The following is a 14,953-nucleotide window of genomic DNA, read 5'->3' as shown; positions in this document are numbered from 1 at the left end:
CTCTGATTGCATCACACCCAGCGCTTCATTTTATGCACCTCATTCTCGTTGTCCGATGTAGAACTGAGCGCTTTTGACATCCGAGAGTGTCCTGTTTCTTCTGTGTGAGCCCCTTATGTCAGTCTACTCGAGTGATTCCTTGTGGGGGTCTACCCGAAGCTGCATACATTGTGCCATTACTCTATGGTTCTATCACGTCTTGGGTAAGACCTAGACATTGGAATCACAATCTCTGAGCTGCTAATACTTGTAAACGGGGCAGCGGTACTCCTCGCGCACGCTGTTGGAACACCTGCCACTGCATCGGGAGCAAGTTGGATGGCCACTTTGGTCGAGCGCCCGACGTTCGATTTTTGATTTTTGATTTTCAATATCTAACGTTGAAGCATGGAAATGGGTGCGTGTGCAGTGATGCAACAGTGACACTGCAGTAGTCAGCTTACAGAAGCTCCTAGAAAGAAAGCATGTTAAGTATCTGGAGCATCTCTTTCTGTCTTGGGTGAGGTCTCAAACTGTTGACAATCCGGCCGTGCTTTGATGTTGACTACGGTTCATTATGCCATTCAGCAACATACCTTGTCGAGCCGAGCCATCGGGGTCCATTCGAAGGAATGGCTTTGTGCTCTGCTTACGGGGCGCTTTAGCTGCGCACGGCCCATGCTTCGATCTATTGTTCAATAAGGTTTTGGTCCAGTGGCGATGCTTGTGCTAATGATCGGAAGCCAAGGCCGTTGCTTATCCTTGTGGCCACCGGTACGGCCAGTCAGGTATATAAGACCCTGCTCTCTCTTTCCTCTGTCCTCAGACCACCCACTCCTCCTACACCCTTAAACACACGTATGATTCACTCCCAACTCCACACGGGGCCGTACGCCCTCATAGGATACATCCTCCAACGCTTCGCGCATCGCGAACCGCACACGTTAGTCCTATGCACAGGATAGGTGAGACCTTATGTTCATTGAAGATCTAGATTCGCTGACACGAAGCTGCAGTGCTCCCTGTTGACACTGCTTTCCGCCCGCACAACGACCCGATAGCGGGACGACTAGCCTTCATTACCCAGGGTTCGAGTTCACCGGGAGTGGCTTATCATCATGGCGACTGCAGTAGACCAGTTCGAGAAAGAATTGAAGCTGATAGTCGCAGCGCACAAAACCATCCTGTCTACACCAGTGCGACACTTCCCAATCCAATTTCTAATGCTCCCGCAATGGCCGAACTCATCTTGTTCACTCTATTCGTGGTCTTCTTCCGTCATTGCAGTGCTTCGGAAACTTCGACCTCGTCTACACCAATCAATGACAGTACTTCCCCGCCGTCCGCCATCCAATGCTCTCTACAGTTCTTGCGAAACCGTCGATGTTGATCTTTTCTCGGGCTATTCTCATTCTTTTTGTTTAGGGCCTGTTGAATATCTTTCTCTTCATATCGCTGTAACGTACAATATGAGTACATCAGATTTTTCTGTGTGCTACGTAGTATACATTACTGTAGTATCTGATACACTTAAACAAACTGGTGAACTCCACTTTGTTGTTGGTGTTCAACCTCAAGCGACGCCTGCCACGCATTAGATCCAGAGTAAAGTTACCGATTGTGGAGGTCTACATGCGCGATTGAGTACAGAGTCAAGAGGGATGATACATATTATTGAATGGTGACAGGATCATGATACCGCGTCGCGTCGTGTTGACATCACGTGTGCGCGGTCGGAGGTGACTGTAGCCGCAGTCGACCCTAGTCGACCTTGTTCGAATTGTCGACTACGAACGCTAAATGTATAATCAGTCTTTCTTTGAATTTCCTCAGCACGGATCATGGGTACCTGTGCAAGTCTTTGTGCATGTATCAATCCCCGCCAATATTTGCCTCCACCGTGACGTGGCTCGTACTTTGGGTTCCCTACTTCTGAGCGCAGTGCACTGTCTGAGAAGGTTTTGTCTTCAGAAAACTCAGCACAGCGCGTCCTGTCTCTTCTACTGTCTGTCGCCCGTCACTCTGTCCGTGTCCCCGTCTGGCCCTATGAAGAACGGAATAAAGCAATAACATGCTTGATCTTGTGATACAGCTCGGTCCGTCTTTTCTACGGAGCTACAGATCTATCGTAAACCTGGACTGAGTACCTCGTAAGCCACCCACTTCCCCGATCCGCGCTCATCTTCGGCTGATGAACCCTGACTGCTGTTCGCAGTGACGTTGTGGTCACCGCGTCGCGCAAGCTTTATTGCTCCTAAGAACTGCGGCACTCGTCGACTCCCTTAGTAGAAAACTTTTATCGCAGGTTTATCCCTGGATGAGTCGTGTCCTCCCGGCCTCGACGTGTTCCGGCGCCCGTTGACACTTACGCTAACTTCGAGTGCGGATGTATCGTACCGTCCCTTCCTTGCTGTGTTATGCTGGACGATCTCCACCTTATCAACCTCCGGACGTCCCACCTCTGTGAATCCCAATTGTCTGCTTTTCGCGCACGCGTCCTAGAAAATCCACAGCTGGTCAATCCTATCACATTCTTCCTCACGTTTACGATCGCAGGTGCCTACCCGCACGGATGTCAATCCGAACGAGCAAATGGTGAGTTTGCAGACCACTGTTGCAGTTCTGGTACAGGCTAGCACATGCATGCAGCGTCCCGCTCGGATCGTAGGACGCGTGGGACATACAAACCATTCGCGAAACAGGCAGATTCCTTCGCAGTCGTTCAGCTACTGTCTTACGGATTGCGAGAATGCTCTTTAAGTTCGTTTGCATACTCCTGCTGTTTTGCTATGATCTGAATCTTTGTTTTCCAGAGGAAAAATTGGAATAACAACTTGTCTAAAGCGTGTGATTATGTCACTTCGATTACTCACTCGGCCCCTATTGAGCACTGGCAATGAGAAGTTTTCCTGTGCCGTGGAATCTATTTTCTCTGTCTTTCTTATTGCGGATACGTGCTGATTTGGTTGGTTTCGAGTCTCTTGTGCAGTACCCCTCGTTTTCACCTAGCAATTTCACTCTCAAAAGGGATGTATCGATGGACATTGTCTGCCTCTCGTCTTTGATGTGCCACTGTCGCCACTTATTCCGTCCTTACTCGGACACCTTTTTGTCAAAGTTGCCGCTCTTTAGCGGGACTATATGGTCTGCTTCTGTGTTGTTGTCCGGCACGGGCTTCTATTGTTTTCCGAGGATTTCCGCCACTGTCTCCTTTGTGTGCCGGAGTGGCAGAGTCCTTCCATTGAATGATTCCTTTGTTCGTTTTATTCTCTGTGATTCCATGGTCTGAATGGTATAAAAGCGCGGTGTCTGTTGCTCATAAGGCACCATTCGCTCTTCGTCTCTACCGAGCCAGCCCATTAGACTTCCTTTGCCCTTCTTACAGTCTGCACAATCAAGAGCATTCACGAGTCCAAGCACATGAGCACGATTGTCGTCTACTTTGTCAGTCGACGTGCGAACGCTGCACACGAGTCACTCGTAAGTTGCTTTCGTTGTCTCGCTTCTCTCCCCTCCTCATTGGCATGGTGATCCACTGCGACTGCGAATGTAGCTCTTCTCTTCTGTCGAGCCCTCTCGCGCGCCGCCGGAGTTGTCGGTATGGTGGGAACCTATCCGTCGTTCTGTCTCTTTCTCCACTCGTACAGCTTCACATTGGGTCAGGATACATTTGTATCCTCTAGCGGGCGATGCCAAGACACATGGTGATATACTGAGCAGATCCTCCCTGCAATTCCATGGCTCCTCGTGAGTTGTTCCTCTTACAACGGTCCTCTCTTGTGCGCTTCCTGACTTTCTCTGTCTTCTTTGCAGGTAGTTGAGCATGACCATTCAATTTTTCCAGATGGCGAGGACGTAGATTTACATGCACCTCATCATCATGTGGATCTGCGTGAAATGGACGTACGGTGATACCTATGTGATCTTTCGGGTGTGAACGCCCTGCCATCTGGTGAGCAGCCCGTCAGGTGCAAGTGTCTGACTCATTCTTCCGAGCGCCGGTCCGTATGCAAGTACTAATGCGTCATTACAGTCAGTGTGGCCAGTAACTCTATTCCCAGCAGCTTGTGTTTTGCATAAGGCCTGTTGGATGACCCGCAGATGTTCCCGATGCGCAATGTCGGATAGTGGGCCCCTCCTCTGTACAATGTGTTTCTCCCCATTTTATTCTTATCCTCGATGCTACAGACTCACGCCATGAGTTGCGCTGTGACCTGTGTCGATGCTGAGACACCCTCAATGCTTGCTGCTTACTCCACCTAGAACCCAGGGCTCAATCTCCAACCAGCAGGCCAGAAGACAGTGCAAGTCCTATGCAAGTCCGTGTTTCCTGTTTATTAGTTCTCCTGTGTGACATTGCTTGCAGGCCCAAGGTCAGATAATCATATCGTCCAAAGGTTCGAGTATGCAGAACGTCCGGCAATTTCGTCGCTAGAACTGTTCTGGCGACCATATTTCAGAACGTCCTGCATGCTCTTTCCGAAACTCGATGATTTTGTGTTCTTTATTTTGTCTGGCGGTGTACTTTCTGAACTGCATAATGTCCGAGTAGACAATGTTGGCCTGTCTCGATGTGATTAAAAAGAGAAATTTGTCTTGGGTGGTATGCCAGCACAAACACTAAAGAAAAAAGCAGACACGGCGAGCGTATGTGAAGTGCACCGAGTTCTGGACATTGAAGTCAGACGATCAATTGTTTGATGCAGCTCAGCGCGTCGGTGCATAGTGTACATGCCAGTACTTGATGCCACGACTCCAGGGCATTCACGCGTTGACATCACGTGGGCGCGTAAAGAGCTTGCCCGGGCCGTTACCTATGACGGTAGTCTCGTCTTCGCTGGCGACAGCCATCACAATCGATGAATCCCTCATACATATCGGTCGTCCAAGCAAGCTTGAATATTCTCTGCTGTCACCCTTACTGGATTATTCCTCGTCTCTCAACCTCGGCTTGTATCGATGACAGGCTTTGGCAGCGTGGCCGCCACTCACGCTAGCGAAGCGCAAATCTTCAAAAAATCTACTTCTCACATTGAGAAGCTTTTGAACTGGTTGCGCAGTTATCAGATTGAGCGTCGGGCTCTGCGTCTACTTGTCAAAACTCTTGTCTCTGCCTTTGTCTGGGAGTGCCGACAAAGAAAAATTTCTGTCAGAGCAACTGGGTTGTCCGTGGTCCTGGGGGCTTGTGCCGGACTGTTCGAAGTAAGTCTTAATAATCCAATGTTCGATGTCTACCCTAGTGTGCTAATGATTTACCACGGGATGGCGTAGGGAATTACCCATTTCAGGCATAATCGATGCGCTAGTTTCCTAGAAATTCATTAGCTTTCTCGGTCGCATTCCGACACGTTGACTCTCACACATCTGGCCGCCCCTCGTCTCTCTCTGAGCTCTCTCTCTGTCATGCCATGCTATCGTGTTGAGCATCTCATGTCGTGCACGAACCTGTAACCGTGGACATTAGAAGCTTTATATGCAAGCTCTCCTCAGACTGATCACCAAAGAAACATAATTGGATTGGCATCGTAAGTTTCAAGTCAAAAGGGAAAACAGCGACTGCTAGCTACTATAAGATTAATAGGCGCGAATCGGTGCACACGACAATTCAACTTATCAAAGAGGTGCGTACTTCCTGCCAGTTGATTCGCCAACTCTCGCTTCCCTGTGCTTCAGTCGCCAGTGCGTCCTCACCCTCGATGCTCAGTCTCCTCAGTCCAGGGAATATACGCAGCAAATAATCCAGGACAAACTGGGGGTTCTCGTTGTACCCCGGACCAACGTGTAAATCCAGCCAACGGGATTGAAACAACTCAGGATCCGGCAGAGGGCCGATCTCCTCATCGTTCGCAGTGATGTCCAGTGCGATCATCTCGAGATCGGGGCAGTGCCGCGCCAAAGGAATTAGGCCCGACAGTGGAACAAAACTGCAGGATTCAGTATCGCTTCCGTGCATCAAGCACAGTTCTTTGATGTGCGGAAGCACAGACGAAACATTGATCAGGAAGCCCACGTTGATTTCGAGATGTCGAGTGCGAATCTTGAGGGACGTGAGACTCGTTATGGATAGAGCCGGTTCTAACGTAGCTGAAGTGATCTTGTAGGACTGCAGTTCGGAACCAGCTATATGTTCATGATAGCTCGTTATAGATCCAATGGTTTGGAATTCAACGTTCACCAGAGTGAACGGAGTGCCAGCGAGAAATTGGAAGTATTTGTGGAGATCCTCCTCCAGGGGACATACATCGACGTGGAGAGCGATCTCAATCAGCGGAGACGTGATGGCACTGATGAACGCATCGATATGCTCGCCAACCTGCTTCGACATTATCCGGAGGTGTTGCAGCGCCGGGAATCCGTTGTCCATTCGGGCTAGCGGTGTACGGAGGCCATCAGGATCCACATAGAGGGATAATTGGTTCAACGAAGGCAACATTGCAAGGATAAGGGCATCACTGGGAAGGAGGCTTTGTCTTCTCAGAGACAAGACTCGAAGCTTCGCCATATGCTCTGTAAGCGACGAAGCGACGAATCTTGCTCCATCTATGTTGGCCGTAATGTGGAGCTGCTCAAGCTCGGGTAAACGCGGGAGGATATTCGTGAGTACCTCTGTCAAATTCTGCGTGTTGCCGCTTAGCTTCAGCTTCTTCAGGAGACGGCCAGGTAGTTTCGTAACTGAAGCGAAAGACTGCTTGTCTAGTTGGTGCCATTCCAGAGCACGAAGTTGCGGAAGTAGGCCATAGGGTAACGACCACTTGCTGAAGATGCGTGACATCACTTCATCGGTGAGAAAAACCGGGATGAAGTTACTGTATTCCACTTCAAGCGTTCTGATGCGCCAAGCATAGCGTAAGAAGCGTTCTTCAGATTGGCGATCGATATCGAGAGAACCTATCAATTTCTACAATGATAGCTCAGTCATGTACGAGAACACAGCGCGATGAAATGAGTTACTCACGAATATATATCGCACTTGCCTCCCACGACGCGCTTCTATCCGGTCGATCCGCCACTCCTCGCATGGAAGTATCTTGAACAAGGGTAACAGTGACTTCATATCTTTCCAAAGGATGTCTAGTGCCGGCTCGGAGGTATCTTTGCAGGTGCACGCGAGGTTGACGATGCTACGCTTCTGCCCTACATCGTATAGGTGTCGTATGATCTCCCGAACCAGGTCGTCGTTCCATAGGCATATGGTGGCCTTCGTATCTTCGTCCGGTGCCGTACTCGGTGGCTCGGTATAAGGTTGAGACTTCGCGGTCACGTTGATTTCATGAGACATGGTGAGAATTAAGAGGCTCGATGTGCACGTCCAGGTGAAGGGAATGAGCAGAATATTAGCCGGCAGAGAGCAGCAGTGTCTTGAACATTTTGAGTGTGGCTTCGGCTAATAATTATATACTCCGGTTGACGGAGACAGCGGTTGTTCGGCGCGAAGGAGAAATGTCAACACAATATCCATAGAAGGAGTGATGCGTGGGCTTACCGATGGAGCGGGAAATAAGCTAAAAAGACAATGCTTCGGACTCAGCGGTGAGGCGTAAGCACGGCCTCATGGGATGAACCAGCAAACAGGACGGATTACTTGCAACTGTTAACATGCCCCAGTCAGAATTAAAACTATTTCAGCTGTTGCTCACGTACTGAAAAAGTTGACTTTTGCAAGCTCTGGACATCGACCAAACGCCGCAGTACTGAAGTGTGGTACGTACGCTGAGGATTGAGTATCACTATTCGACAACTAAAAAAGATATCTTATGATACATCAGATTTTGAAGATTCCGAGAACTAGTAAGTGCTCAAAACATTTGTCCCGCGAGGCGTGCCATCCATATTGTAGCTGCACTAGGCACTGAGCACACAAGACGTAAAATCCGGATTCAAGGTATAGCAAGTCCTCATCATAGCGGTTGCAGATGTGAAACGTAATCTTATGGAGTCAGCCAACAAGGGTATGAAGCGAATAGGAGAAACAAGCACCTGGCCGATCGGCTCTGCTTTACACCGTCTCCAGCACGATTTAATGGATGTTTATCTTTAATAGTGTGAGTGTCCCGACGCTCGGGACAGATTCTAAGTCGTACGGCATGAGTATGACCGACGTTGGTGGTGTTGCATTCGGGATGGCTTCGCAGTAGTCAGGTTGCACTTCGGTTGGCCGTGGCGACAGCTGATCGGGTTCAGTTTCGCTCAGGGAAGAGAAAGTCAAAACACGCACGAAATGAAGTTGAACGGATGCCGAATGTACATTGGAGGTCGACGTTGCGCAGGTGAAGGGTGACAAACCTGACCATCTCTAACTCCCCATTCTCAGCATTCAAACCTATTTTCATATTCTTCAAGCAAGGAAAGCTATCTGAGGCCAGCACCGAATTGAGATGCCATCAGATATGTCAGCCTTGAAAATGCAGTGGAGTCCTTAATGGAGAGAACTTTGTCCTTCATTAACACTGTGCATAGTAAGTGCGCATTCTGAGAATGTACATGAATAGCATCACCTGCAGTTGACCTCAACGGGGCGTGTAGATACGCAGGATTCTTCATGGTTCGAACAGCGGTAGGAGAAATATTCCAGCAAGTCTTCAGCTCGTTCCGAGTTTTGAGACATCAGAGGGCAGTACTGCAGATCGTAGCCAAAAAATACGCATGATCAACTGGAAGACTTCCTTGATTACATCAGATTCTGCAGCTGTGGAAGCACTCCCTGCAACAGTCCGTGCAACTCGCAGTTCCGCTCTGACGAAGAAACGTGACAAAGCCGTTGATACAGATGCGAAGGCAGAGTCGAGAGAAGTTGCTTCTGTCGATATTCGGAGAGCTGCTACAGACGAGTACTCTCGGTATTCAGATAAAGGGAGTCGTGTTGATCCGGATGCTCCAAAATTGTCTCTGATAACCATCTCCAAGAGAAGATTCTGCAGCAGCTTGGGTGGGAACAACGAGGTCATCTCCCAGGCGGAATCGGATGCGGGCTCGCACAGTGTGTCGCGCTTCCTCTCATGGTTCCGCAGCTGTAGCCCATTAGAAACGGACACCGCACTAAGTCGTATGATGAGACAGAGGCTACATTTGGAGCGTCGGATGGGACAGTGGTTGGAAGTTGAAGGATTCGAATTACCGCCGAGATCCAGATCTTACCGCATCTTTCGGAAACTTCCGACTCAGTAACCGCCGCCGTACATAATTGATAGCTTCTCCGTTTCAGAGCGGTTGTAAAGTTCAAGCTCCAACGTGATTTGACAATATGGATGCCAATGCCACGATGAAATTGCCCAACAGAAGAATGTTTGCACGTAGAAATCGGAAGAAAAAGACAGATGCATTTGCCCACAGTGAGAAATTGAGGAAAGGTCGGCCTTGCCGCAGTTATCTAAGGTGTGACGTGAGATAAAAGAAATACTGGATAAGCCACCTGCACGAGATGTCGACTTCAACGGGACACGCGCACCACGAGATCATCTCTCCTCCGGGCCGTCTGAGAATAAGCAACGCACTTGAACTTGTACCTGCCCCAAAAAATTACAACATATGTACTTCTACTTCTGGTGCACACAGGAGCCCGTCCGCCGTGCTCTGGTTCTGGTTCCATTACAAATTGAAAGCCAGTCTTTGGCTCTCCCAGCCTGGATACGAACGGCCACCCGCAGGTGATGCACGGGGAGCGAAAGAGAGAGGGAGGCAGTGCAATTCTGAGCTGTAATTCTTTATTTAGCTCGAGGGAATCCCGGAGAATGAATCTGAAAGACACACATGCACAGTTGGACACTGGTTCGCAGCGCAGCGTGAGGAGTTAGAGCGGAAATTGAGGAGCAGACGGCGATAACCCGGAGACGTAGGTGGAGTATATAGCATGAATCCTTGAAAAAGGCTGAGCAGCAAGGCCACTATGCGGCGAGATGCTTGGCGGATACGGGTGGAGGTGCTCAGGTGCCATCTGCGAGTGCATGGCTTGCAGATTGCGCCTGTGCTTCTTCTCTCACTTATCCAGCGACTTGTATTCCAAGACCACCGCTTTGGGGTCTAGACTGTCGAGTAGCAGCCCTAAACACTGTCGAGGGGTAGCTTGGAGATGAAGGGAACGAGAGAATGAATGATGGTTGTCGAAACGAGAAGTCGAGATCGAAAGCTGCTCTGATCGGGTCGATCGCAAAGAGGCCTATCGTGACAGACTCGTCGGCCATTGTCCCTGTTCCTGCAGTTGTGACTTCGTCTCTCGTACGTCTGTAAAAGATTGTGTTTTATATGAATACATTTACCTATTTTTGTGCCTTGTCTAGCGGCCAGTAAATGTCGTAGGAGAGTAAGTAAGCCGAGTGACATTCGTGGTTGGAAAGATACATGATTCAATCCATACGCACATCCGACTTTAATACGACAGAACACCCTGAGGCCTGCATCGGGATTTGTGGTCAGCTTTCCAATCCTTCTTCTGGCATTCTCTAGAGCAGTACCGCACACTCTTGCATCTCATACATGTCATCAACCTCGGACGGCCCGGTTGTCCGCAGGCGAAGCACTTGTGCGTTTCCAGGATTTGACCGAGAGTCTCCAGCCATGTGACAGCAAATAATGGCGACAGCGCGATCCGGGACACATACGGCGCAAACTCACACCACTCGCCGAACGCAGACATCCCTTCGACGTGGTTTCCTCTCCCGCAGCTACAGACCGGATCCGCATACGAATGAATGGTAAGTGGTATCCTGTCCTGGGCCTTATATTCGCAGTTGTCGCCATGTTGCCATGAGATTCTGCAGCGCTCGACCAGTGCAGGAAGTAAGTGTTTCCATGCCTGCGTCTCGCGTTTGTCAACTACTAAGCGGTGGGTCCCCAGAATGAGCTTTTTGAAGAGCTCTAGCATCCGAGGGATGGCCAGGATCTGCGCGGTCATTGAGAGCACATATCCGTCGCAGATCACGGTGTGAGAATGCAGATCGAACCTCAGTTCGCTGATGAAGAAGATTGTGTGGACCACTATATTCGGCGTAGACTTATCATATAGTGGAAATATCCTTCCGAATGTCATGAGGCCCGATGCATGCAGGAACATCCAGTTTATTGTCTTCTTGAGTAATGTCAGATTATCAGCCGGAGTGCTAGCAGTCTCATCGCGACAATGCTTCACTAAAATCTTGTGGTCTCGGGTGGAATTCGTAAACCGGACGTGGTGGTGGAGCCACAATCGAGTGTGCTCCAGGTCCGTAAGATCAAGAACAGGCGAACGATCCAGATTCACGTAGTGAACATTCCAGAGGCGGATTCTCGGGCCATCACCGGTGTGAACTATCGGAAATGGAGTCAACCTAATACCGTCGAGTTTGTCGGGGCCAGATGGCGGAACAGTCACCTAGAACGGTTGACATACTCAACAGCTCATTTCTCAGTATGAGTAGGATAGTTACGTACCTCCACACGAAATGCATCTCTCATGTCGGTGCAATGCACCTTGGGCTCGTATCCCATTACAGGGAAGGGATACACCATATCCTGGCTGTACCTGACCATATTGACTCGTACAGTGCAAGGTGAGATCTGCTTAGCCCACGGGGTCTCTTGACATGACCGGAGCAGATGCTTAACTTCTTCGTCCTCAACGGCCACACTGCAGGTCAAGGACGAAATACGTTCGCACTGCTCATCTAGCGCGACGCTTACACCCCCTGGTAGCCCCATCTGCAACAAGAGGCCTCGAGGTGAAGAGCGTGGGGAAGTGTCCGAAGTTTTCTCCAACAACGGAGGCTCTTCTGGAGAGATGATCACATGGGCTTCATCTGTTAACCTCGCGGTGAAAAGATTGAGGTGTGATCCCAGTTCCTGCGCAAGCAAGACAACAGTGCCGGGGGCGACGCGGGCTGAGAAGGAGATGAGAATATCCTCCACATCCTCTACAGCCAGTAGCCTCGTAGGTACGGCAAATGATGCCACGAGCGGGGACGTTCCATCCCAACCGCTCGGGTCCTCCTCGACAAGCACCGACGGATGCGCATTCGCACCTGTCCTGATCGCACTGCCAAATGCAGCTCTGACGGACGAGAAAGTACTGTGAATGTGTTTCCCCACGACGTTGCATTGCAAATTGACGACATTGACACCCGAGCCTTCCACGATTTCCGCGAAAAATGTCAGACGTTCGCGCGGAATGATAAGGAAAATGCGGACAATGGGTGCCACCGACTGCCACTCAGACAAAAAACTGATATTGGATACGTCGTCTTGGACGGTAGACATCCTATACAGCCGGTGGAGGTGCAATTGAGAATATAATTCGTGCTGGAACTGATCGTCCGAAGTAAGAAAGTCACCGTGTCGGTGGATGTCAATGAATACGTCCATGACCTGCTCCCATTGTTCATCTGATATGCAGTGCCGGTCCTTCACGAACTTCAGGAACAGAATGAAGCTTTCCCGTGTGTGAAAAACAATATTAGACTCGCTGGTAAGCGCGTTCTTTCTTTGTTGTTCGTCTAGCTCGCCGGAAAATTCTGCAATGTTGTCCTGCTGATGTGTCAGGAATATTCGGCGATAAATGTGGGAAAGAAGCGTCCCTAGCTGGCATGGATCAAACTTGAGAACTCCCGCCAGTACAGGGTAGCCTGTGTCTACGTTCCGCGCTGCAGATGTATCACCCGAGGCAGCATACTTCCATGTCATCACCTGGAGGAAGGAAGACTTGGTCCCGCGCTGTCTGTGCTCGGTATGAAGCATGACCTCGTGCGTGTTTGATCTCGTGGTGAAGCGGGAGAGATAGTCCACAGGGCATACACCGAGCAGGAGACTCATTGTTGACATCTCTGCGTATAAGCGCTTCGTGAAGTCTTCTGCTCCGTCCTCTAATGGCAGGTGCTTCTCCTCTCCATCTTCATATACCATAGGCTGGCCGTCGCCCTTTGCACGAGACTTCAGCGACTCCGTGTAGAGCACACTAGAGAGCGCAGAAGACATGACCGGGATTGCAGAGATCATCAGGTTCAAAAGTCCGATGTGGTCTTCTAGATTAGATGTGTGGATGACATTGAATCTCACTGGAGCACCCCCAGGTCGATACTGGTCCTTGTTAAGACGGATATGCTGTGTCGTCCAATGCCCTACAGGCTCTGAGTCAAGTGCCCCGGTTGTCCCGGCAGCTCGCAATGCACGACATGCGGCAGTAGCTTCGGATAAGAACAGGCGAACAACTGGAATGGGGGTAGCAGTGGAATGGATAGCAGCAGAATAGGCCGCAGACCACTCGCTAAATTGTGTCTGAGCACCCTCCACAAGCTCGTCGAGAGACATGGACTTTGAACCGTTGGCTATGATAACAGCGAGATGGAAAGGGTTCAGAGGGTGAGTGACCATATCGATATTGAATTCTAGGCCCTGCAAAGAGTAAACGAATGTTGGGTTCAGCGCCGTGGAGCGTTCATACTGGTCTGGGTCGAAGGATGGCATGCCGATCTTGCGGTATAACTCGAAGATCAGGTTCAGAAGGTTTGCCGGGAACTTCAACGGACCTGCGGAACGCATACAGTTCCACCGAAGTTGGAGGGTTTCTTCCAGCGGTAGGTCGGATGTCTCCGCGAAGGCATCGCGGAGGGTGTCCAAACGCTCAGACGAGAGCTCGTGCATATGCATGTACAAGTACCAGTGGTAACGAAGGCGTTCCAACGTATGCTCCGTGCACATGATGAGAAACAGGCCGTAGGGCGAAGCGTTCCAATGCTGCAGGCTCTCGGAGAAGTCGTACAACTTCTCGCATTGCACGATCAACGCCACAAATGCATCCTCGTCCAGGTAGACGTGGAAGAATACATTCCAGATGATGCTGGTATCGTATTCCCCGTCAGCGATCATCGTGAAGAGGAGTACGTTGCGAGCTATACGAGATTAATTAAGGCGATCTACCGCGAGAGCAAACTCGTACGCACCCAGAATCGCTGGTTCCAGGTCGCAGCATGTGAAGTCCAAGCGACGGCATCCTTGCAATTTCAATGTAAAGATGGATCGACAGACCAGCAAGGACTCTGCGCACCACTGTCCGGTTCATAGAAGATGGTGTACAAGATGCTGCTAGAATCACCGCATCCGAGCAGTAAGATATCCGCCGGCTCTTCTGGTGCAAGATCTCTCGTGAGGCACACCGCTGACGTGGAGGATATGGGAGAGAAGTTGTATTCTGTAATCCAGCTGAGTGGGAGCGCCATTGCTGCTAGAGAAGAGAAAGGACGCGAGCCGTATGCACGAGCTGTAGCTACTCGGCAGTGTCCGACCTTGACATACCCGAGAAGACATCGAACTTGATGTGCCGCATGGGACTAAAAGAAAAGGAGAAGCGAGCGGAGGATATGGTGGGACAACATAGGTTCATGAGAACGTATACACCCCGTAGTTTGAATATTTAAAGTGTGCCGGTGGATACTCAGTCTGCTATGATCTGTTGGGGGCGTAGTAGAGCGTCGTACACCGTGACGGTGACGATTTCGCAAATTGTGGTAACGAAGCGTCGCGTCCTATTGCTGGGGACTCTGAGTGGGGAGAACTCCGACACTCAGTACTCAGTACTCAGCTGTGACGCGCAACTATCACCCTCAGTCCAACCTTCATATCCTGTCGACTATCGCGGTCCCGTGCCTTCATAGAATGTTGAGTGCTGTGCCTTTTCTTTCGGATGCACCACGTATTGGGTGCTTCCGAGAACAACGGCGTCGCCTTCTGTGGAGCTGTGGGGCTGTATTCACTGGTCTCTCCCTCTGTTATCAGCGTTGGTTTTGAAGCTTACAAGGAGAATGTTGTCTATCCATTTGCTGTACAAGTCGATTGGCATGAACTTCACGATATAGACAGGAAGTTATACTTGAGTGTGGGTGTTATGCTAGTCTTCGTTGTTGTCTGAAACTGAGATCATTCACTGCTGGAGGACAGGGGATTCCATGTCTCTTGGCCTTCGGCCCATCTGGCAAACCGGCTGGACTACGTGTTAATGTGGACTGTTGATGCA

General features: G+C 50.1%; 3 protein-coding genes across 3 annotated transcripts; 1 reads left to right on the top strand and 2 right to left on the bottom strand.

Annotated features, from left to right (window-relative positions):
* Nucleotides 1–1,097: 1,097 nt before the first annotated feature.
* Nucleotides 1,098–4,320, top strand: SCP_0606930 (hypothetical protein; the record flags this gene model as incomplete). Its single annotated transcript, XM_027759825.1, has 2 exons — nucleotides 1,098–1,175; nucleotides 4,243–4,320. 2 exons carry the CDS (start codon nucleotides 1,098–1,100, stop codon nucleotides 4,318–4,320), a joined length of 156 nt encoding a protein of 51 aa, XP_027615626.1.
* A 1,264-nt stretch (nucleotides 4,321–5,584) lies between these two features.
* On the bottom strand, nucleotides 5,585–7,258 carry SCP_0606920 (hypothetical protein; the record flags this gene model as incomplete). Its single annotated transcript, XM_027759824.1, has 2 exons — nucleotides 5,585–6,877; nucleotides 6,935–7,258. 2 exons carry the CDS (start codon nucleotides 7,256–7,258, stop codon nucleotides 5,585–5,587), a joined length of 1,617 nt encoding a protein of 538 aa, XP_027615625.1.
* Nucleotides 7,259–10,342: 3,084 nt separating this feature from the next.
* On the bottom strand, nucleotides 10,343–14,159 carry SCP_0606910 (hypothetical protein; the record flags this gene model as incomplete). The annotated part of the gene is made up of 4 exons (XM_027759823.1): nucleotides 10,343–11,323; nucleotides 11,383–13,832; nucleotides 13,884–13,934; nucleotides 13,988–14,159. 4 exons carry the CDS (start codon nucleotides 14,157–14,159, stop codon nucleotides 10,343–10,345), a joined length of 3,654 nt encoding a protein of 1,217 aa, XP_027615624.1.
* Nucleotides 14,160–14,953: the final 794 nt, after the last annotated feature.

The sequence above is a fragment of the Sparassis crispa genome, assembly GCF_003851025.1.
Source record: "Sparassis crispa DNA, contig_000005F, whole genome shotgun sequence".
Classification (NCBI taxonomy): domain Eukaryota; kingdom Fungi; phylum Basidiomycota; class Agaricomycetes; order Polyporales; family Sparassidaceae; genus Sparassis; species Sparassis crispa.
Note: the sequence above shows the minus strand (reverse complement) of the source record. Positions and strands in the feature narration are given on the sequence as shown.